General features: G+C 37.6%; 1 protein-coding gene and 1 pseudogene across 1 annotated transcript; both read left to right on the top strand.

The window, feature by feature from the left end:
• The first annotated feature begins 12,689 nt into the window (after window positions 1-12,689).
• Window positions 12,690-14,701, top strand: LOC146522330 (uncharacterized). Its single transcript, XM_085154136.1, has 2 exons — window positions 12,690-12,838; window positions 13,287-14,701. The coding sequence occupies exons 1-2, from the start codon at window positions 12,794-12,796 to the stop codon at window positions 14,676-14,678; spliced, it is 1,437 nt and encodes a 478-aa protein (XP_085010262.1). The 5' UTR covers window positions 12,690-12,793; the 3' UTR covers window positions 14,679-14,701.
• A 3,650-nt stretch (window positions 14,702-18,351) lies between these two features.
• On the top strand, window positions 18,352-19,625 carry LOC146522331 (uncharacterized; annotated as a pseudogene).
• The last annotated feature ends 5,329 nt before the right edge of the window (window positions 19,626-24,954 follow it).

A 24,954-nucleotide genomic window follows, 5' to 3' on the forward strand; every position in this document is an offset into this window, starting at 1 on the left:
AAGAGTGAGAAGTAGAGGAGGCCGAGGAAGAGGACGTGGAGGTGAAGAAGTAGGATGAAGAGGACGACAAGGACAAGGAGGAACAAGAGGAGGACGAGGAGGGGGGAGAGGAGGACGAGGAGGGGGGAAGAGGACGAGGAGGGGACAGAGGAAAGGTAAGAAGAGTAAGAAATAGAATTGCTGATGACATCAGAGCTACAATAGTGGACCATGTAATCAACCGTGGAATGACCCTGAGGGAAGCTGGCTGACGGGTTCAGCCTAACTCGAGCCACTACACTGTAGCAAGCATCATAAGGACATTTTGAAATGAGAATCGGTTAGTACAGTCACTTTGCACTAAGATTTGTAGCACTGCCATATGCTAATGAGAAACACAACAATACCATAGATGTAAAAATACTGAAATTGTTACTTTACAGAATTGCTAGATGACCAGATGCTGGGGGCAGAGGAAGCCTGTTCACTGCAGACCAAGAAACCCATATAGTCAATATGGCGATTGCAAATAATCCTAGACTTGGAAATAAACACTTGTGTTTGTTTTGATGTGTGTAAATAAACACCAGTACTTGAAGTTTGGATCCCTCCATGTTTACAGACCTATGACAAAAGTATGAGCTCAAACTGACATGGCCTAGCTTGTGCACAGAGAAAGCAAAAGCCAGATGTGTTTTGTATTCATACCATCAGTGTGCAGTTGGCGCATTGTGTGCTTAGTAGATGATGGCTTGTGTGTACTGTTTGATACAAAAACACCATTTTTACGAAGGTGTGAAGAGTTAATCTAGCTGTGTTCGCTTTTGCAAGAGAACTACAATGTTTTGATAATTGGGTGACAGGTTTTCTTATTTGTGTGTAGAGTTTTGCAAAAATAGCCAATAGTTACAAAAAATGTGCTTAAGCAATCAGAAAAAACTGTAAGAAGGGTCTCAAGTCCTTCCAGTCACCACCTGGGATAAATCTTCTCATGTGTCCGTGAGAAAGAGGAAGTTCCCACCTCTGAACTTGTGCACTTCTTAGAAGTCTAACTTCCATTCTAAAGTAATTTAAATTAATTTAAAAAACAATCAAAACTCTGACAGAAGGTTTTAATCGATGTAGGTCCAACCTTATAACCAATAAGGACTTAAATCCCTCAAAGAAATAATCAATTACCTATTGTACGGTCTTTTATTAACACACACATTAACTTCTTTCTTCTCTTTCACCATTAAATACCATATTACCTTTAACTCACTACTGTCATTCTCAAAGTTTCATTATTGTTACCCCAAAGCTTTACTTTTATTCTCAGAAATTAACCAAAATCAACACAAACATTCACCAGTAATCTACTGAACAGACTTTAGTTTTACCACTACTGAGCCAATTTAATAGTGAAGATCGTTAACTCGGCGAACAGATAATTTAGAATTCATCCAATTTGCACACTTTGCTTTAACAGGCTGTGCTTACCTTTGTATTGTCGAGCCAGCTCTCCATTCGCTTCATTTTACGATTTCACCTTAAGCCGAATTTGTCCTCTCAGCCGTAAAAGAATCCTGGGTTTTCGGCACCAAATAATAAATCTGGTCTTGTCATTCTTTTACTGAATAAAGAGAACACGACTCAGTTATTTAAAATATTTATAATTATTTATTCAATCATCTTCCGGAAGATAGAGACATGCACAGCCCAAAGCCAGTTGCAAATCTCTAGCATTAGAAGCCAAAAATGTGTATCATATAGGTGTTATTTTGGTCCTTCACACGTCACACATAGTTTCGATCAAAACAACTTTTTCTGGGCTGACTTGATGTGTGTGTGTGTGTGTTACATAGTTCCGCTTTTTCTCCCTGTACTGGTTTATTGTATTTTATTAATATGCCTCTGTAGCTCTGCACTAAACTTCCTGTTCTTCAGTCTGACTGAGCACTTGGTTTATGAGTCAAAGCTGGCCTTGCTTTACACTTTACACTTATTTATAATCCAAACCACTGGGTTTTTTATATATTTGTACTGTTTTTGTAAGCGTGTAAAGTACACTTTCACTCTGCCAAATACAGAAACAAACAAGTAGCACCCAGAGACTCAGAACCCACTAAAACTATGACGTTTTTATTACAACATGCTGATGTCTGACCTTTGAACTATTACCTTAAAGCATGAAATCTTTGGCCTCTATGAGCTGTAAAAGCTTCAGATTTTAAGATATATTCATGCAGTGTGAGATTTTGCGAAGAGTTATGGTGTCATTGTGATGTCACAGGGTGTTGTTTTGAAACAAAGTATGTTGCACAGCTCTCTCTCTATGCCCTTTCATATGCGTAATTATTTATTTAATAAAAACTAAGTGAAAATGCAGAAAACTATATCCTTACTGCTTCCATATGAATTACAGTTAGGATTTTTTTTCTTTTCTTAATGTTGCTTTGTATTCCCACTATAGTACATTTTAAATGATGTGAAATTGAAGTGCGTAGTTCCAACTTTAATTCAAGGACTTTAGGATAAACTGTTTAGTAATTAAAGTGATATTTCTATACAAAAGGTTGTGTCACATACAATACAACTACGGCACTGCTGAGCACTGAAAGACAATCATTTCTTGGTCGAACAAAGTGTAGGACAGCACGATCACACCAACCAGGGAGCATTCACACATGGCGTGGTTTGATACATTTGAACTGTACACAAAATAATGGGTTTTGGCGTATGCAGGACACATACAGTAAAGACCATGAGAGGCCACAAAAATGATGTGCAGTGCCTTTTGGGCCTAATAGTCGGGGCAGTACACACATCTTTTTTCTTTCTATGTGAAAGGGTAGAAACAGTAACCTATTTTAAGATACTCAAAATTAAATAAACAAACTCAAATAATTTTAACATAATAATTTGCCATCATCTCGCCCTATGACAGCTGGGATGGAATTTGCCATCACAGCCACCTTCAGTTTACTTAATGATGGCAGCTTCAGTTCCTCCTTTGTTATTTGTAGTTGGGGTTTTTTGTATTCAAAAAGTGAAAGCATCCTCTTTTGGAGCATTCGGCACAAACCAGTTCTGGGTAGAGGAAGTACTCAGAACAAGGAAGGAGGAAGAAAAACAAAGAATGAAAAAGATGCTTAAGGTTTTAGAGTTTGTTGATCTGTGGAATTCAAGAATGTGTCAGCACAATGTCAATGACGAAAGCCATCAGTTTCAGAAACTCTTATTATTCACAAGTGCAAAACTAAATATAAAAAAGATAAATAAAACAAAGCTCTAAATCTTAGACTCCACAGGATTCATTTACCATTTATGAGTTTAATTACAAAAAGGTATGGCTTGTTTGTTCTCTAAAAAGAACATGGAAGCTAAAAAAAACCCCACAAGACCTCTGGAATAATGTTCTTTGGACATAAAAAAAGAATGAGGTGGAGGTGTTAGGTGCGCAATGTTTGATGAAATCCAAACCCAGCAGAACAACATAAACACCTCACAGCACCACACAGTGTTGGATTGGTGAAGAGTTGGGCTTATTTTTGCAAGCACGAGAATTTTAAACTTAGCAGTTATTGAGTTGACTGTAAACTCCTCTGTACGTCAAAGCACTCGAGAGTAAAGTTTGTGATACCATCTGTCCAACAGTTAAAATTTGATAGAAACAGAGTCATGCATGATATACCTTTATTAGTCCCACAAGGGGAAATTTCATAAGTAGCTGGAAAAGAAAAAAAAGAATCAAGGTTCTGTCATAGTCAAAGTTGAGGCCTCAGCTGGACTTAAATGATCTGTCAGGACTTCAACCCTGTGCATAAACCATTCATGACAAAATCTGTAATTTCAATCATTAGATTACATGCACATTTTCCAAATAATTTTAATACATATGTGAATGTAAAACATTACTGTAAACAACCACAGCAGACCTAACGACAATTTGCTGCTTTCAGTATACTTTTATTTACACTTTGCTCACGGTTGGTATACACACACACACAGCTGCAGCTCTCCCGCTGCCAGCTCAACATACCAACAACAACACCCACCACAGGCAAGAACAGCTTTTTATGCCGGTGAGGCATGATAGCAGATGCCAAGCAGGTGCGTCCATCTCACTTGAAGTTTGCGTTTTAGTAGGTAAAGGTGAATGCTTGGACATGAATTGAGCCTAGCAAACACCATGTTTGGAGAAGATGCATTTATAGTTAACAACACTGAATGGCAAACAGAGTCCAAATCTCTCCATGGAAGAAGGATTACCCTGATTAACACTCAATTCAATTCAATTCAATTCAATTCATTTCAGTTTTATTTATATAGCACCAAATCACAACAACAGTCGCCTCATCGCGCTAACATTTATATTGTACAGTAGACCCTACAATAATAGATACAGAGAAAAACCCAACAATCATATGACCCCTATGAGCAAGCACTTTGGCAACAGTGGGAAGGAAAACCCTGGAAGAAACGTTTGGCCCAGGTAGATCAGAGGATGAGCTGAAGGCTGAAATAATGAGGTGGATCACTAACTGCACTCCAGGTTCTCATGCTTTTCTCACTGTGCTCAAAGTGGAGAACAGCAGCAGCAGGCTGTCACTGAGAAAATAAACCAGTATTTCTCAGAGAAAGTGTTTAAATATGCAGCTCGGACACAAAGCATTTCAATACATGTTGTACCCTGTATAATTGTGTATGTGACAAATAAAGGTTGTTTGTTTTTTGTTTGTTTGTTGTTACAGTTGTCTTAATTCAAGATGCCCCAGACTCAGATAAAATGAAGGTCAAAGAGTTTATAGATCAGAATAAATATCTGAGTGATCTGATGAGGAATTGCAAGAGCCGATACTACATCATTAATAAATACACCCGACAAGGTGACAACATCAGTAGCCAGTCCCAGGTTGCACAGCTGCTCAACAAAATAGACCAGATAATTGCAGAAAACAAAGCAAGATGTTGCCACAAGGAGAAACCCACAATAAGGCTAACAACAGTGTCTCTGCAGAAGGTGCAGACACAACAACTGAAGTATTCACACTTACATGAAACTTAGGTGATGGTAGCGTACCAGAATGGGTAAAATGGGTAATAGAAAAAAATATTCAGTTTCTTAGAGTGGATAAGAAATGATTGTATATTGATGATTTTTTTCCCCTCTCATTACTTCTGACATGATGTTTTCTCAAAGTAACATTTTTCGGGACCTTTCTGGCAATTTTTCTATTTGTGTGTGTGTGTGCTTTTTTTAAGAGAAATGATATAATTACAACACTAAACAGAACTGTATGAAATTTGGTTCTTTGGCTTCTAAGATGTCAAAAACCTTCAGATTTTAAGATATATTCATGCTGTGTGAAATTTTGCAAAACTTTATGGCATCATTATGATGTCGTAAGGCGTCCTTTTTAAAAAAAAAAAAAAAAAGTGTGTTGCACATCTCTCTCCATGCCCTTTCATATGATATATTACTTTATTTGGTTTCGTGAGTTTTTTTCACTGGCAGTGAAGGTCAAAATCCAATGCTTTGCCAACCTAACCCTATCAATTAACAGGCAGACAGAAAAACAAAGAGAACTGATTGCATTCTCCCTCCTTTGTGGGGGAAGAACGAGGCAACATTCATGTTGTTCTTAGATGTTAAAGGTGGCTTGTAGCATATGTGTGTATGGCAGAGGTTAACATTGTTGCTGGGTGACCAGTTGGCTGAAAACCTGATATAAGACACATACAGCTTTGAATGATCAACAAGAGCGTATCTACATGTGTGAACAACAAAATATTTAAATCAGTAGTTAGGCCAACTGGCTAATTTACACAAATTTCACTTGAGTATCTGCTACTATTAAGCAATATGCAATACCCCTATAGCAGGGGTGTCCAAACTTTTTCACTGAGGGCCACATACATAAAAATATAGGAGGGGCTGGCCCACTTACTAGAAATTAGGTATATAACCTTAACTTTAGTGTATTAAAGTGAGAAAAATCACTTAAAAGTGGTCAGATATGTTATATTGTTGAATATAATTAAAGACAAAACTGCCTTCATCACAGCTTTCCATAAATGGATCTTTATTGATTTATTCAGAAAAAGCTTTGGTAGCTCATTCTCAGAATAGCAGCCTCAGATTTCTTCTTAGACAGAAGGGTTACAGTATAGAGAAAAAAAAACAATAAAGGGGAAAATGGGATGGGTACATTTCAAGCTTATAAAAAAAAATAAAATAAATAAAAAATAAAAAAATAAAAAACACATATAAGAAAGTGGTGCGCAAAAGCAGGGTAGTGACAGAATTGATGTGCATTATTGATATTTGAAGCATGTGTACCTGCACGTGCATGCTTATTAACACACGGGTACTGTGAAAAATATATTTTTTACTCACCTAAAGTGCTCGTACTCTCGTCCACTCCCCGCAAAAAAATTAGCAGCTGTGCGGTGTCTGTGGCATCAGTGCTCTCATCGCATGCGATGGAGTCAAAATCAAAAGCACAGCTTTATCAGACAGTTGCAGTTTAATGTTGGCTGACGAGTCTTCAATGCGTCACACAACTGTATTTCTGGACACGCTGACGTTGTTGAAGTCCTGCACTTTTTCCGGGCACATTATTTCAGTAATTTTAACGAGGCCGTGTTTTATGAGGTGGCTGGCTATTATAGCCTTTTCCTGGACCCTTTGAGCACGAAAAAAATACTGTTGCTGACCCCGCAGGAGAGCTACCCTTTGCTTTAATTTCTACTCTTGCTCAGCACCAGTGTCGGATGCATAGGCCTGATGTTCGTACATTATACTCTTTTATAACTGCCATAGTTTAAGTGCAGATCAAACAGACACACTTCCCCTTGAATTATTTGAAGAAATATTCACTCTCCCATAGGGATTGGTATTTATAAGATTTTCACGATTCCGATTCCATTTTTGATTCTGCTTAAAGATTCGATTCTTTATCGATTCTTTATTGATTCTTATTTTTAAAAAGGAGAACACTAAGGTCGATTAGCTTAGAACTTTGTTTTATATCTTCTCTTTGAACAAGATAGAAATTTAGGAGTACCATGGCCTTACAAACCCAGCAGTGAGATCTTAAGAGATCCACAGCCTACGGCTCTTCAATGGGGTGTCACAGGGTCCCCGGGAAAAATATTGTAAATGTAAAATAATAAAATAAATATTCTTCTGTAGCAACAACAAAGTATAACATAAATTATTCTGTAGCAATTACACAAGAATATCCAGTAATGTCCCTGCCTGCAATTAAACACATTCACTTACCGAAAATCGGGGCATCTGCTGTGGCAAATGGGTGCAAGCCTTTGACCACAAACTTTGTCACTGCTCGGTGACATTCGTCTATCCTGGCCTGAAAGGAGACGCTACCGGTAGACTGCAGCGACAACTGCCAGCATCTGAGCCAGACTCTGTCTGTCTCTCTCATCATGGTCACCTAAATGCACAGTAATGGCAGGTTTTGTAATAAGGCAGATCGCGCTAACATAATATGCACTGTTGTTGATTATTTACCTGCCGCATTAACGGGAGAGGACGTGCAAACGTTACCGCTGCTGCTGGGTTGAGATTCACGAGTCCGGAGCAGGATTAAAAACACGAGATTCATTTAAGGTCATCGCGTGTTTTGTGAGCAAATGCTTTTGCATATTCGTAGTGTTTCCTCCCTTAAATGAAATATCTACTTTGCAAGTATTGCAAGTTGCCCTGTTGTCATCCGTTCTTGTAAAGTATAACCAAACTTTTGAGCATTTGAGCCGCCATGTTTCCTGCCAGGTAAGCGACGCTCCGCAACGTGGTGACGTCATTCGTGGCGACTGAAATCGATAAGGGAATCGTTTGCAAAAATGGCAAACAATTCCAAGGAATTGAAACAGTGGGAACCGGGTTTTGATACCCATCCCTACTCTCCCACCATGTCTGAAATTTTCTGCATTCTCTTTCTACCTTTCGCTTCTTTGGTTCTGCCATGTTTAGTAACTTGGGGTAAATTTCTTCTGTGATTGTCCTTTTTGGCTGAGCAACTGCCTTGATCAGCAGTAGCTCCCCCTGGTGTTAAAACTAAGAAGTGCAATACACTCAAGGAAAAGTTGAAGTGCGGGCCATATTCTATTCTATTTATAAAATTACTTGCGGGCCAATTAAAAATGGATTGCGGGCCGCAGTTGGCCCGCGGACCGGAGTTTGGACACCCCTGCCTTACACCATCACATTCTTGAAAGGGCGTCTGCCACAATGTTTTCACATCGTCTCTTATGCTTTATTTCAGTGTTGGAGTTTTGTGAAATTAAAGCCCACCTCTTCAGTCGTTGATTGTTGTTATACATACGAGAGAGGAACATGAGAGGATTGTGATCAGTGAAGACCTCTACAGGTTGGGAAGTAGATCCCACACAAAATGTTGAAGAGCAAGGAGCATGGCCAGAGTCTCCTTTTCAATTGTCGAGTACCGTCTTTGATGAGCATCAAACTTCTTGCCAAGGAAGCAGACAGGATGACTCACTCCTTGTCCATCATCTTGAAGAAGAACAGCTCCAGCCCGCACCTCACTGGCATCCACTTCAAGCTTGAACAGTTTAGAAAAGTCTGGAGCAACAAGAACAGGTGAACTCGACAGAAGACCTTTTGCACATTCAAAAGCATGTTGACACTCAGGACTCCAAGTGAATGGTACCTTTGGGCTGCACAGGTTTGTCAGTGGTGTTACGACTTCAGAAAAATTCCTACAGAAACACCTGTAGTAACCAACCATCCCCAGAAATCTGCGCAGCTCACGGCGTGTTGTTGGCACAGGAAAGTTGAGGATAGCATTAACCTTTGCACTGATAGGGCAAACCTTGCCCTGCCCAATTTCCTTTCCAAGGTAAGTAACTGTAGCCTTACCAAACTCGCATTTAGCCAAGTTGAGGGTCAAGGAAGCATCAGCTAAATGCTTGAACACAGTGGCTAAAGTGTCGACATGCTCTGACCAGTTGGAAGAATAACCACATCATCAATATAAACATTACAGTTTGCCACACCAGATAATACAGTTGACATTAACCTCTGGAAGGTAGCGGGAGCATTTCTCATTCCAAATGCCATAACTGTATATTGTAAAAAGTGATCAGGTGTTACGAAAGTTGAGATTTCTGATGTTCTTTTTGTCAAAGGAACTTGCCAATAACCTTTAAGAAGGTCAAGCTTACTCACAAAAGCAGCAGATTCGACACTGTCAATACAGTCCTCAATACGGGGCAGTGGGAAGGAATCAGGCACTGTTACTGCATTTACCTTGCGGAAATCTGTGCAAAAGGGAGGTGTTCCATCTGATTTTGGCGTAACCAGGCACAGAGAGCTCCATGGACTATAGCTTGGGATAGCCAATCCATGCTTCAGAAGGTAGTCTGCTTCTTTGTTTATCATTACTCTTTTTGTCATATTCACACAGTAAGCATGCTGCTTAATAGGCACTGCATTCCTAACATCAATGTCGTGCTCTATTACAGTAGCACGGGAAGGCATGTCCCCAAAGAGTTTTAAATGAATGTTGACAAGCCTTTCAATGTCCAACTGTTGCTCACGGGTCAAGTGAGAAAGATATGTAGACAACTGGGACGGTACCTCAGAATTAAGCATTCTGGCACTCTGGTAGCTGGCATCACAAGGTTTGAGCCCATCTTCATCTAAACTCGACCTCAGTCCTGAGGAAGAGTTCAACAAGAGAGTTTCTGGAGATGAGATTTGCTCTGACGGAGATGCCACAGACTTATCTGCGGGACCACAGAGAGGATCAGCTCTAGAATGAAAAGATTTGAGCATATTGAGATGGCGCAAGCGTGTTTTACGCTTCCTGTCTGGTGTTTTAATCACATAGTCAGTGTCATTTACTTTCTTATCCACCTGGTATGGTCCACAGAAACAGGCAGATAGTGCAGAGCTAGCAGTTGGTAGAAAAACCAAAACCTTGTCACCTGGATTGAAAGATCGAGGAACAGCTTTCTTATCATACCAACTCTTCATCTTCCACTGAGCAGAGGAGAGGGCTTCTGCAGCTGCCAACCTGGACTTTTGGAAGTGCTCTCTGAATTGTGAAACATAATCCAGAACATTAGTTTTCATCACATGGTCTGTTGACAAGAACTGTTCTTTCAACAACTTCAAAGGTCCCCGAACAGAATGACCAAACACTAGTTAATTTGGGCTAAACCCAAGGGATTCTTGCTTAGCTTCGCGTATGGCAAACACCATCAGGGGTACTCCGTCATCCCACTCTTTTCCAGTATCCAAGCAGTATTTCTGCAACGTTGCCTTGAGTTAGTTCCTTGGTCTGTCTGGACTACTTTCGGTAGACCAAAAGTAGTGAAGAACTTTGTTAAAACTTTAATTGCCAAAGGTGCAGTTATTCTTCTGAGTGGGACAGCTTCTGGAAAACAAGTCGAAGTGCACATTGCAGTCAGTAAAAACTGATTACCATTCTTTGTCTTGGGCAATGGACCAACACAGTCCACAATGACACGTTCAAAAGGTTCACCAAGTACTGGTATAGGATGAAGAGGAGCTATAGGAACTGTCTGGTTTGGCTTTCCTTTCATCACAAGCTGAATATACAATGTTTATAAATGCTCCTCTTAATAATTGTGCTTTGGTAAATGCATCAAATACATTAAACACAGTCTTTCTTAATGAAAAAGTACAAAATATATATAAATATATTATGGGTGCTGCCATATTGTGCTCCTTCCTGCATTCACTTTTGTAACTGAAAGGTATGCTCTCTCCTGAAGCATACCAGAGCATCCAGTTCAAGGTGGAGGAAGTACTCAAAACAAGGAAGAAGGAACATACACACAAAACAATAACAACAGAAACAGAGAGAGAAGAATTACACAGTCATTAGGAAATAAGACAAAAGTCAGTCATCAGGTTAGAGTGTTTGAATGTCATCGGCAGTTCCTGCCGTAAAAATTATGCCTGTAGAAGCGATACCATAAAAACAAGAATAGCAACAAATATAAAGGAATTTGCCAAACCAAGAACAATCTTTCTTCACTAAAAAAACTTCTGTTTTTTTTAAAAGCCTAGATTTATCCCATACTTGGTCTTTATGCACCTCTCACTTCAGCTACCATTTCAAAATAAAAATTGAAAACTAAATGAATAGTACACAAAAAATGGAGGATGCTCAAAATCAAATGGACAAATTGACATACTTTTAAATATTGTTTTTAAACATTAGATGAGGCAGTCAGTGACTACCTGCTGCCTAGAACCCTTGGAAATCACCAAATGCTGTTTTTCCTGCTTTGCCATCAGAGCCACCTTCAGTTGCTGCTTGACTGTGGGTTATTAAGCATTCAATCTTATATTTAAGAACTGAAAGCATCCTGTTTTGGAGCACACACGATAAATATGTTCTAGGTAGAGGAAGAACTCAAAACAAGGAAGGAGGAACAAAAAAGAACTTTAAAAAATAAGGAGAAAATCAGATAGACTTCAGGGAATGGATCAGAGACGGAAGTTGGATATCAGATTCTTATCAGAGTCTTTACTTTTGACCAACTTTGCAAAATAGTTCATGGAAAGATTTTGTACAACCCTTTGTATTAAAGCTGAAAGTTTGCCCTTCAATCAGTTATTGATTCATTGACTTGATTGATTGGCCATCTCTCCAACAGCTACAACTTGACTACAATCGGGCCATGCAAGAGGACAGCAAGCACAACAGCAAATCAATAACTGAATGGGTAAAATGCCATTTCACCTCCTGTATTCAAATGCAGCTCTAAATACATACAAATAACCCCAGTTTTAATAGTACTTACAAATTTTAAATCACTCCAAAACGTAAAGGACAAACACAAGCTGGCACTCTAATATAATACATTCCAAACAAATTAAAGTATTGATATCCACATTTTTAAAAATGTAGCCTTCAATTATATGTTGGCTTTCACTCACTGAAATTTAAAAGCCTTTACTTTTTCAAAGAAAGTTAAAATAATTACACCTCTGGAAAATGACCAGCACCGAAAGATTGTTTGAGTTCAAGGCACAAAAAGTAAAACTTTAATCTGAGCAAAAAAAACAACTGGGTTACAATTAATGTATTTGTTTTAATATGTTCTGTGTAAAAAGGAAACTAAATGCATGCAACAATTTGTTTCCTCATAAAGGGAAACCCCCCAGCTATCCCCACCTCCAATATGAACATATTTCTAATAGCAAGTGAAACTAACCTGGAAATCTTCACTGGGTTTAAACGCAACAAGACACTCAACATCTCCGCTTCTTGCTCATTCACTGCAAAAATGCTTGGTAAGTTAATCCTATAACCCTAAAGACATAATGATATCTGCATTTTGAAAAATTAAATTTTAAATAACCGAAAAAGACAATTGGATGAAGTTTTAAGATTATTATCTATAAATCTGTAAGTTGCAGCAAGCCAAGCTGGATGCTTGTATTGAGAAAGGACAAATTATTATTTTATTAATCTTATCACCAGATTGCATTAAATATTTGATATGAGTAATGCAGTAAGGTCTGTTTTGGGAATGAAATTTAAATCTCAGTGGGACTTTTCACATAGAGTAATAATCGATAATAAGTGTACTGGTCAGAATAGAACTGAGTAACAAATGCAACAGTGTGTGCGTTGTTGTTATTGTTGTACTAATTAATTATATATTATTATATTATAATTGCCATTATTCTCTTCTGTAAGGGTCACTGAGGCAGTCTAAGGATGTATGGATCAACTTAACAGGCCCTGGATTTGGGCCTTTGACAGAGGCTTTCTTTGGGCCAACTATTACAGTTTTGCAGGAAAACATGGGACCAAAAGGAGTCACAGCACAAGCAGAAGACACAGGTATTCAAAATAAATAAATGAACACAACTTTTGTGTGTGTGTCATTATGCAATATAATCTATGCAAGCCATTAACTATTTCCTCCTGTGTACTGTAGCAAACTAGCTGAGTTAACATCACTAATCATTTATGTGACGACGTAAATAAACAGTCCTAAGCAAAGACAATAATTTCTATTTGTTATTCTAACTCATTTTGCTTTTGTAGTTCCACCAACTATGATTGTCATGGAAGGAAAAACAGCTTGGGTTCAAAAGTACATCAAAGGTAACAACATCTTTGAGGAGACATGAGTGTGACTCAGTTACATTCCTTAAGTAAACCAAGCTTGCCCTGTTACAACAGAGTGCTCTCCTAGTCTCATGCTTTTCATATATGGAATAGCACAGAGGTATCCTGGGGAGCATATTTAAATTTTGAAAATGTTTTTCCCTCTAATAAGAGCACACATAGGTTATTAATGTTCTGTCTTCACTTTCAGTGGAAAAAATGTACAGGATTGTCCTGCTGGGAGGCAGTAAATCTGGGAAAAGCAGCCTAGCAAACAGCGTGTTTGGAGAAGATGTGTTCAAAGTTGACAACACTGAGTGTCAAACCGAGTCCAAATCTGTTCATGGAAGAAGAATTACCCTGATCAACACTCCTGATTTCTCTGGCCCAGGTAGATCAGAGGAGGAGCTGAAGCCTGAAATACTGAGGTGTGTCACTGAGTGCACTCCAGGGCCTCATGTTTTTCTCATTGTGCTCAAAGTGGAGAAATCCACAGAGCAGCAGCAGCAGCAGAAGGCTGTTATTGAGAAAATAAGCCAGTATTTCTCAGAGGAAGTTTTCAAATATGCTGCAGTTGTCTTTATTCAGGATGGCCCACAGTCAGATGAAATGAAGATGAAAGACTTTATAGATCAGAATAAATATGTGAGTGATCTAATGAGGAAATGCAAGAGCCGATACCACATCATTAATAAATACAGCCGACGGGGTGACATCAGCCAGTCTCAGGTTACAGAGCTGCTCAACACCGTAGATCAGATAGTTGCAGAAAACAAAGATCGGTGCTACACCAGCAAGATGTTGCCACAAGGAGACACCCACAATAAGGCTAACAACAGTGTCTCTAAGAATAAGATCATCAAATTGACAGGCTGTGCAGCAAAATCAGTGGCAAAGGCTTTTTCTGGACCAGCTGTTGTAGTTTTAACCCCAGGAACAACAAATGGAGCAGAGGAATTAAATGAACAGGGAGAAGCTATATCAGAAGTGAAAAACAAAGGTTTCCTGACAGAAATGACAAGCAAGGTAGATGGAGAAACAACAAAGAAAACAGGAGAAGAAGCAGAGAAGAAGAAAGAAGATCTTCTTCTCCAAGGAGAAAGAGAAGACGGCAATGCTCCTCGAAAAGCAGAAGAAGCAGGAGGACTGGAGTGCTTTGTACGTTTTCTGTTTGGTGTAGTTGTAGCAGTAGGAGCACCATTATTAAAGGAGGGAGCTGTATTTATAGTATCAGTCATAGCAAGAGCGATAACATTAGTGGCTTCAGCTTTAGACTCTACACCAAACGCAGCAGGAACAACAGATGTAGACGCAGCAAGAGCTGGAGGGCCAGCAGCAAATGTGGTAGAAACACTTAGAAGAGCCTTAGGTGATGGTAACGTACCAGAATGGGTAAGATGGGTAATAGAAAAAATATTCAATTTATTAGAGTGGATAAGAAATGATTGTGACTTGTGGATAATTGTTTTCCTCTCATTACTTCTGACATGGTTTTTACTCAAAGTACCGTTTTTTGGGACACTTCTGGTAATTTTGCTGTTTGTGTTTTTTTTTAAGATTCATGACATGATATAATTACAACACTAGACAGAACTGTATGATTGTGTGACTGGTTTAATTTAAAGACCAACATCATACATGTTTTAAAAGATACAGGATGCATGATATGGTCACAAATATTGTTTAAGTCATTGTTTCTTTTGTTTTTGTTTTCTTAAAAAGAGATATTCTACTCCAAGAAGAAAAAAAAAACATGTTTTTCTCTTTGCCTATCTTTTTGTTGTAAAATCATATTTTCAACAGAAATTATTTTCCAAACATGTATACATGTCTTGTAGTTGATTCAGTTTACTATAGGTTACTGTACTTGTGTCTACCTTTAGATTATAAAGGTTTTTTTTGATTATAAAAACAAAAACATAATCCAATCAGAAATTAGTGTGAACTCAGTTTATGCTTCCTGTCTTACCATATTCTCTGTTCCACCAAAGAATTATAACTGCTTTTATGTAATGCTCTAAAAAATGTAATAATATGGAATTAGTAAATACATCTTAACATATATTTTGTCCTCATTCTGTACGTCTTTGGGTATAGTGTATCAAGCTTGTGCAAGGTTTTTCTTTTATGTATACATAAACAATAAAGCAAATAATTAACTGTGTTTTAGTTGCTTCCTTTAATCACACCTAAGGCTGAATCCACGCCCCCATATACCTTATCTGGTGTCTCTATAATGACATCAAACTCTAAAAATCTTGGTGCATTATATATACAACATTATATATATATATTTTCAGAAATAGTGTAATGTAAAAAGTCTATCTCTGTCCTTATGGACAGAGACAGACACAAATATATCCCATCAAGCCTGCTGGTGGGCAGCAAAGTATGCATATAATCCAAACCACTGATTTTTTATATATTTATTACGTTTTTGTCAGCTTGTAAAGTACACTTTTACAATGCCGAATACAGAAACAAACAGGTAGCACTCGGAGAGTCAGAACTGAAAAACTGAAATGTTTTTAGTACAACATGCTGATGTCTGACCTTTGAACTATGACCTTAAAGCATTACATACTAAAATGGTGTGTATTATAATCTTTATACATGTGACTGGAGCAGAACTAGTTGAAATCTTTGGCCTCTATGAGCTGTAAAAGCTTCAGATTTTAAGTTATATTCATGCAGTGTGAGATTTTGCGAAGCGTTATGGCGTCATTGTGATGTCGCAGGGCATCGTTTTGAAACAAAGTATGTTGCGCAGCTCTCTCTCTCTCTCTCTCTCTCTCTCGCTAAGCCCTTTCATATGAGTAATTATTTATTTAATAAAAACTTAGTTAAAATGCAGATAACTATATCCTTACTGCTTCCATATGAGTTACAGTTAGGATTTTTTTCTTTTCTTAATTTTGTTTTGTATTCCCACTGTAGTACATTTTAAATTATTTGTAATTGAAGTGCAGAAATCCAACTTTAATTCAAGTAATTTTGGATAAACTGTTTAGTAATTAAAGTGATTTTTCTATACAAAAGGTCTTATCACACACAATACAACAATGGCACTGCTGAGCAATGAAAGACAATAATTTCCTGGTCGAGCAAAGTGTAGGACAGCACAATCACACCAATCAGGGAGCATTCACACATGGCGTGGTTTGACACATTTGCACTGTAAAAAAAATGGGTATTGGCGTATGCAGGACACATACAGTAAAGACTATGTGAGGCCATTAAAAATCATGCGCAGTGCCAATTTTGGGTCTAATAGTCGGGGCAGTTTATCCTTCTTTCTTCTTTCTATGTGAAAGGGTAGAAACAGTAACCTATTTTAAGATACTCAAAATTAAATAAACAAACTCAAATAATTTTAACATAATAATTTGCCATCACAGCCACCTTCAGTTTACTTCAGTTCCTCCTTGTTTGTTTGTTTTTGCTTTGTATTCAAAAAGTGAAAGCATCCTCTCTTGGAGCATTTGGGACAAACCAGTTCTGGGTAGAGGAAGTACTGAAAACAAGGAAGAAGGAAGAAAAACAAAGAATGAAAAAGATGCTTAAGGTTTTAGAGTTTGTTGATCTGTAAAATTCAAGAATGTGTCAGCACAACATCAATGACGAAAGGCTTACTATTCACAAGTGAAAAACAAATATAAAGAAATAAAACAAAGCTCTTAATCATAGACTCCACATGCATCATTTACCATTAATGAGTTTAATAAAAAAAAAAGACTGAACAGGTATGGCTTGTTTGTTTTTTGAAAAAAAAAAAAAAAACACAAGACTTCTGGAATAATTTGGATAGAAGGACAGAAGAGACTGAGGTGGAGGTGTTAGGCGTGCGACGTTTGATGAAATCCAAACCCAGCATATCAGCATAAACACGTCACAGCACCACACAGTGGTGGACCGGTGATGAGTTGGGCTTCTTTTACAAACACAAGAAATGGAAACTTTGCAGTTATTGAGTTGACAGTAAACACCTCTGTATGTCAAAGCACTCAAGAGTAAAGTTTGTGATGCCATCTGTCCAACAGTTAAAATGTGATAGAAATTGTGTCATGCAACAGGAAAATGAAGAAAAAATGAATAGCTAGAAAAGAAAAAATCAAGGTGCTCTCATAGCGCTGTCAAAGTCGAGGCCTCAGCTGGCAAATGCTCTGGCATGACTTCAACAGCACTGTGCATGAACCATTCATGGCAAAATCTGGAATTTCAGTCATTATATTACATGTACATTTTCAAAAAAAAATATTATTATCAGGTCAAACAAAATTTACTTGGTTTTCCTTTGGTACACACCGTCGTATTTTTCTTAATGGTCATCTATTTCAATAAATAAACATTTGATCTTATTTATTTCGTTTGCATTTTATTCAAAATCATTACTTCATGTTTATAAAGAGAAACAACAATAATTTCAATGCATTTTTATTATTTGAAGCCCTGGAAGAATACCAGGACTGGAAGATTGGCTACTAAAAAGACTGAAAGAAAAACTTAAATCTCAACAAGGAAACAGAATGAGTGACCTTGAAGTTATTTGTTTTAAGACTTTATAAATGCAAAGAGGAAACAAAATGTTGCTTACATTGTGTTTCCTTGTAAAATCTCCAGTTATCCACACCCCCAAATATTTTTTACAGCAGGTGAAACTAACCTGGAGAAGGGTAGGTCAAAAGCAACAAGACACACAACAGTTATCAAGCTCTGCTCTTTGCTGATTCACTTCAACCAACATGCCCGGTGAGTTCTTTTAATGCTAAACTTCTGCAGATATAACATCTACATATTTTAGATAAATTGTTATTGGTTTCGATGGGCCCACACAGGCTGTTTAAAGAAATGACAAATCACTTTGGGTATTTGTGAAGCTTGAATCATTGAATTATTCTGTTAACCAGGTGACATCACCTTTTTGATCTGAGTAAATGCAGACCAATCCAAAATAAAAAGGCAAATTCCAGAATCAGCATAAAAACAGATTATTACTTGAATGTTTGTTTTTTGCATGCTCACACAGACTTGAGCTTTGAGTTTGTCTTTTCTCTCTTTGTGTGTATTTGTATTTGTGTTTCTGTGTGTATCATTAAGCAATACAATCTATGGAATGTATGATTAACTATTTCCTCTCTATGTAATATAGTAAATTAACTGATGTGACAATATGAATAAACAGTCCTGAATAAACTGAATAATGTTATTCTTGCTCATTTTGCTTTTTTAGTTCCATCCAAAAAAGGGAAAACAGCTCAGGCTCAAAAGTACCTCGAAGGTAACAACATCTTTGAGAAGTAATGAGTGTGACTCAGTTGTATTCCTTAAGTAACCAAGCTTGCTCTGTTACAACAGAGGAATAACTCAGAGTAGTCCAGGAGTGTCAAGTTTCTGACTTGTAACGTTTATCCTTCCTGTTTTCTTTTCCCTCCAATAACAGAACGGAAATGTTGCTATTTATTTATTGTCTTCACTTCCTTTCAGTGGAAAAAATGTACAGGATTGTCCTGCTGGGAGACAGTGAAGCTGGGAAAAGGAGCCTAGAAAACAATATGTTTGGAGAAGATGCATTTGTAGTTAACAACACTGAATGCCAAACTAAGTCCAAATCTCTCCATGGATGAAAGATTACCTTGATCAACACTCCTGATTTCTCAGACCCAGGTAGATCAGAGGAGGAGCTGAAGCCTGAAATACTGAGGTGTATCACTGACTGTACTCATGCTTTTCTCATTGTGCTCAAAGTGGAGAAATCCACAGAGCAGCAGGAGCAGAAGGCTGTTATTGAAAAAATAAGCCAGTATTTCTCAGAGGAGGTTTTCAAATATGCTGCAGTTGTCTTTATTCAGGATGGCCCACAGTCAGATGAAATGAAGATCAAAAGGTTCATAGATCAGAATAAATATCTGAATGATCTAATGAGGAAATGCAAGAGCCGATACCACATCATTAATAAATACAACGGACAGGGTGACAAGATCAGCAACCAGTCCCAGGTTACAGAGCTGCTCAACACAATAGACCAGATAGTTGCAGAAAACAAAGATTGGCGCTACACCAGCAAGATGTTACCACAAGGAGACACCCACAATAAGGCTAACAACAGCATCTCTGCAGACGCTCCAGACACAGGAAGAGCTGGAAGGCCAGCAGCAAATGTGGAATTAACAGTTAGAAGATCCTTAGGTGATGGTAGCGTACCAGAATGGGTAAAATGGGTAGAATGGGTAATAGAAAAAATATTCAATTTATTAGAGTGGATAAGAAATGATTGTGACTTGTGGATAATTGTTTTCATCGAGTTACTTCTGACATGGTATCTTCTCAAAGTACCATTTTTTGGGACCCTTCTGATAATTTTGCTGTTTGTGTTTCTTTTTGAGATTTGTGACATGATTTAATTACAACACCAGACAGAAATGTATGATCGTGTGACTGATTATTCAGCCTCTATGAGGTGTACTTACGATTATTAGATATATTTCTGCATTTGAGATTTTGCAAAATGTTATGGAATCATTATGATGTGTTGCACATCGCTCTCCATATCTTTCCATGTATATGATATATGGAAAGTCTGTCAATATGTTTCTTTTGCTTTACACAATGTAGATTAAACTTGGACTGTAACTTGCACTTTATTTGGTTTTTTGAGCGTCTTTTTGTTTTGTTTTTTAGGTGAACATTGACCTTGGGTGCTAACAATGAAAGTCAAATTCAAACGCTTAGCCAACCTAAGCCTATTAACAAACAGGCAGACAGAAAAGAAACAGAAAACGATTACATGCTCCCTCCTCTACAGGGGAGAATGAGGTAACATTAATTTTTTTCATGTTATTAAAGGTTGCTTGTAGCATATGTGTGTATGACAGATGTTCGCATTATTGCTGGGTGACAAGTTTGCTGAGAAGCTGATATGAAACACATAAAGCTTTGAATGATAAACAAGAGCTTATCCAAGTGTGTGAACAGCAAAATATTTAAATCAGCAGTTAGGCTAACTGGCTAATTTACACTAATTTCACTTAAGTTTAAGTGATTATGTGCTACTTTTAAGCAATAGGCAATATCCCTATAATAAAATAGGTAACATCTCATATTCTTATTAAAAGCAAAAAGAAGAGGCACATTAGCTGACTGATCATTCTCACAAAAACTACTCATAAGCCTATAAAATAATAACACATGAACCTGTAAGGACAGAGTTTTGCAGCTCTGCATGATGATAATACAGCTCTGGAGAAAAAAAAGTGACCAACTAAGAGGAAGAGACAACAAGATTGTTGTATTCTTTTTTAAGTCTCAATTTTATTTTGATTTCACTTGATTTAACTTTATGCATCAAGCAAAAATTTAATTATATGCAACATTCTCTGACTGGAAGAAATTTGTTTAACATTTAAACCTATTTTCTGCACATTCCAGCACATAATATGTATAGATTTTTTTTGTTTACACGCACTCTTTCAAATAGATGCAAGTAAAACACAGCAGAAAATAAATAAAGTCAAAGACTCAGCGGTCCTGTTGCTCTATTTTCACCCGTTAAGCAGGAGTGGGGTAGGCGGAGGTTTACCCTGGTGCAGGTGTGCCGCGGCGGTCAGTTGAAGAATCCGCGAGTTTCTCTGTGAGTTTCCCATTACGTCGTAGCGCACTTGGCGCTTGCTTGGAAGTTTAGGGGTTTTTTTGCTGTAAAAAGAAGTTTTCTTCCCACGCACAACAGACGCTAATGTTTTTGTCACTTTTTATGGAATCAAACTCAAAGTAAGGTCAGTACTTCCAAGCTTTAAACGCTGCACGCTCATACTCTCTCCCGCACTCGATATATTATCCATTGTTGCTCTGTACACAGCTGTTCCCGCTTACGTCACTGTCATGAGAATTTCTCGCCAAAAATCACAGTTTTAGTAACGCAGTAACGCAGTAACGCAGTAACGCAGCGTTCCTATGGGAAAGTAACGGTAATCTAATTACCATTTTTGCAATAGTAATCCCTTACTTTACTCGTTACTTGAAAAAAGTAATCGGATTACAGTACTGCCAATATCTGGTAATCAGTTCTATTTGTTTGTGTGTTTGTTAGCAGTTTAGCATCCAGAGATTTTAAGATCTTGTGTTCTAATTTTGTGTGAAGGTTGATACCAATAACAGCTCACGTTGATTTTATTTAGGTGAAAATCACATCAAAGTCACACCAAATGTGATAATGAGCAAAGATTTTATGTTACCCACAATTATTTAATGGTCATCTTTAAACTGCATAAGAATATACTAGGCCTTGGGGGACATGAATACCTAAGTTGAATAAGCATTTGACCTTGGCTTCATGTTTGAAGATCAAACTCACGTTGGAAAAAAAAAAAATCAAGAAATCATATTGAGTAAACATCTCATTTGAAAGGACACGAAAAGAGCTGTAAAACACATCTTGATCCTCTTTTATATTGCCACACCAACTGAAGGCTGTTCCTCCCAATGTGCAAGGCAATATGTTTGTGTTGGCTGTCATAGTAGTCTAAGGAGCTTGGAAAGAAAGCAACTGGAAATCTTGTTGCTTTCTTTCCAAGCTCCTGGATGACTGAGAACCATCACAAGCAGCTGTACAACACATTTTTATTTTTTTCCATGCAGTATGTCACCTCATGACATCACAATGGTATTATAACAGGCTAAAGTTAACATGTTGAAATAAAATATTCATAAAATAAAGTTTTTGCCTTTTCCCTTTCACAGGAGTTCCAATCTCCAAGTGCTCTTATTTATTATAAGTTATTTGCCTTTTTTTAATCTGCTGCCAGTCACTCATCCAAAATACATCTTTATCTGAGATTTCCTGTTTAAATAAAGATACATGTATATTATGGTAAACTGCTTCAGAGAAGCTGCCACATTTAAGTTCTCAGAAGTGAATTTCATATATGTTTTGTATTTTTGTATAAATACAACCCAAATGATTTGAAGTAAAACCATCATACTTTGGACACTAGATGGCACCACCATCAAGCTCTCTTGTCAAAAATGCACTGCCTACATAAAATAATCTGTTGTGGAAGGATTTTTTTCTGTGAAAGAGACAAAATGCAAATTTATTAAACTGATTGCCTATTTTATCACTTAAAAAGAAAAAAAATGATACTAGCTGAATTTAAGTTTCAGATTTAATTTGAATTTTAATTGTCAAACATATCAGCCATATTTCCTTAATGATGATCATTAATCGCCAAATGTTTCTACCATTACAGCAGATAAATGTGTACATTTTAGTACAACTAGCATCGTTCCATTTGTTTGGTTTGTCCATTCGTGCACAGTTTTCTAAGCCAATCTTGTCCATATTGCATCAGTATTATTGAACTTGACCCCTGACACAGACCAGTGCCATCTTCTGTTTTCTTGTCCAGAGATGCTGTACAGTCCAGTCCAGGCATTGTGAGGTTTTTCCACATACCTGTATGCCAAACAGCTGTATGTACAACACTAAGATGTTTTTCACAGAATAATTTCCTATTTAATTTCACATGTATCAATCTGCTGCCTTACTGGTATTGTTATGGCTGTGTGCAGGTAGGCAGGAAGAGAGGACCCAAAATGCAGGACTCACGGAGGTAGTGATGGCCCACTTGAAGCTGACGCTCCGGGGAGTGTGTCAAAAAAAAAAAATCACCACACTGCTTCAGAAGCACTGTGTCGAAGCTTGATTCATTTGGCCAGAGTCACGTGATCAGTGATGTCCGAAGATTCATTTAGAGCCTAACTGCTTCGGTGTCTGATTCAATGGTTTATAAGTAAGTGAATCATTCGCGGGATTTGTGGTGTTTTGATGGTGACAGATATATATTTATATATAAAAATATATATAAATATATATAAATCTATAAATATATTTTATTGTTTAATTAATCTGAAAATGTTCGTCTGCCAAATGTGCAGAAATTTAATCTATTTATTCTCTTTAGCTGATAGTTTGTGGGGCCCAGATAGACTGTATAACTGCATCTCTACCAGCTTCTCTGCACTCCAGCCTCTTCTGTGCCATGTGAAGGGATTTTCCTTAAGGCAGGACAAATGATCTCCACGAAAAGGAACAAGTTCGGCCATCGCACACTAGAACAAATTCTCTTCTTAAATAAAAATGAAAAAGGGTTACTTTAAATGCATCATGTTTTTAATTTGCAAGTTCATAAGCATTTCCCTTTCCAGTTCACAATCAATTCTACCCCCAGGTCAAAAATATGTCTAGGACAATTTCCCTAATATAATATTATTTATAAATATACCCATCTAGCACTTGCACAAGTGCATGGAGGCAGGACCTCACAGCAGAAGCATACTTCATAATGTGTTGTACATTATTATATGTATATTATATGTAATGTGGTATTTTTCAATTATTGTATTTACCAACATCAAGAAGTCACAAGCAAAGAAAGACCACACCATGGTACATGTTTGAACAAGGAGAGTTTACTGGTCAAGATTATTTATTAAACAACTAAACCACATTCTTTTAACCCCCCCAAAATACACGTTCAAAGCAACACAACGGAGGCCCAATATCAGACAGAATTCCACTCTATGTCTCTACATGTAGAGTGAGCAGTCATAATGAAGCGGTAGGTTTTATTTTGTGGATTCAAGCTGCTCTTCATATTTTTGGCCACCAGATGTCACCAGAGAGGACTGTGTTGAAAAGCTTCGAGTAATGAACCGTTTTTCAATACAAGCTTCAGTGCTTCAGAAAGCTTCATTTGGCCATCACTACACGGAGGCAAACGTTACTCAAAAATACTCAGCTTTATTGCTGAAAAGCAACTGAACAAAAAATTAACTAAACTGAAAGTACACAACAAAATAAACAGGCAGGCTGCCAAACAGAAAACACAGTGAAAGTGAGGGTGCGCAGACGTTAACGACACAACAGAGAGCAAAGGAAACACAGGGCTTATATACACAGGGGAGTAATCAGGGAATGGGAAACAGGAGGGAGACACAGCTGGGAGAGATTAGGGCTAACGAGACAGGAGAGAAGTAAAACTGAACACACTGACATCAGACATGAACCTTCAAAGTAAAACAGCAAACGAGAAACAATTTACAAAGATGCAAATTTGACACTGAACTAAATCTAGAATAAAAATCAAAATAGAACCAGAACATGAATCATAATACAGAAAGATACCAAACTATAAGAAACTGAAAAAGCTGGGTCAATATGACCCAGAACCGTGACAGGTACTCACTAAAGTTTGTTTAGTGTGTTTTATTTATTCAGCCAAACAGCGTTTTTCTATGCCACAGCCGTTTTCTATCTAACATGCACACTCCGATGAACATATCGGAGAGCAACTTGGCATGTTTCATGTGCAGTCTGCAGCAGCCACAGATTGAAACACCAACTTTCCGATTACCTGCTCTACTTCCTGAACTACAGCCACCAATAACTAACTTATGATTAATGTTATTTGTCCACAACTGAAACTCAGCACTGTGACTGCTTTAGTCATTGTACTTGTATAACTGCCAAATAGTTTGACCTTACCCAGAAACAAGTTACTCCACCCTAAAACGTGGTATTAGCATTCGGCTGTCATCTTTTCACTGTGACCCATATTCTATGAATCAGGATTCATAGGCAGCCAGTAAAACATGTCATAACTTTTTTTCAATTAAAAAACAAAAACACCACGTCCAAAGGGACAGAATCAGCTTTTTACCTGGATGATTAAGCATGCATCAAGATAATTTTTAATCATTTTTCTGTTGCATATTGATGCCAGGTTTATCTTTTAGTTATCCCTCGTTCTGTGTAAAAATAGGTGTCTGAAATAACCATATTTTAACACTCAGAAAT

This window comes from Neolamprologus multifasciatus, chromosome 3 (genome assembly GCF_963576455.1).
Source record: "Neolamprologus multifasciatus chromosome 3, fNeoMul1.2, whole genome shotgun sequence".
In the NCBI taxonomy this organism is placed as follows: Eukaryota; Metazoa; Chordata; class Actinopteri; order Cichliformes; family Cichlidae; genus Neolamprologus; species Neolamprologus multifasciatus.

Coding starts and splice junctions, on each gene's coding strand:
- LOC146522330 (XM_085154136.1), top strand. CDS start 12,794: ATGGGACCAAAAGGAGTCACAGCACAAGCAGAAGACACAGGTATT. Junction 12,839..13,286: donor AAGCAGAAGACACAGGTATT/CAAAATAAATAA, acceptor GAGCACACATAG/GTTATTAATGTTCTGTCTTC.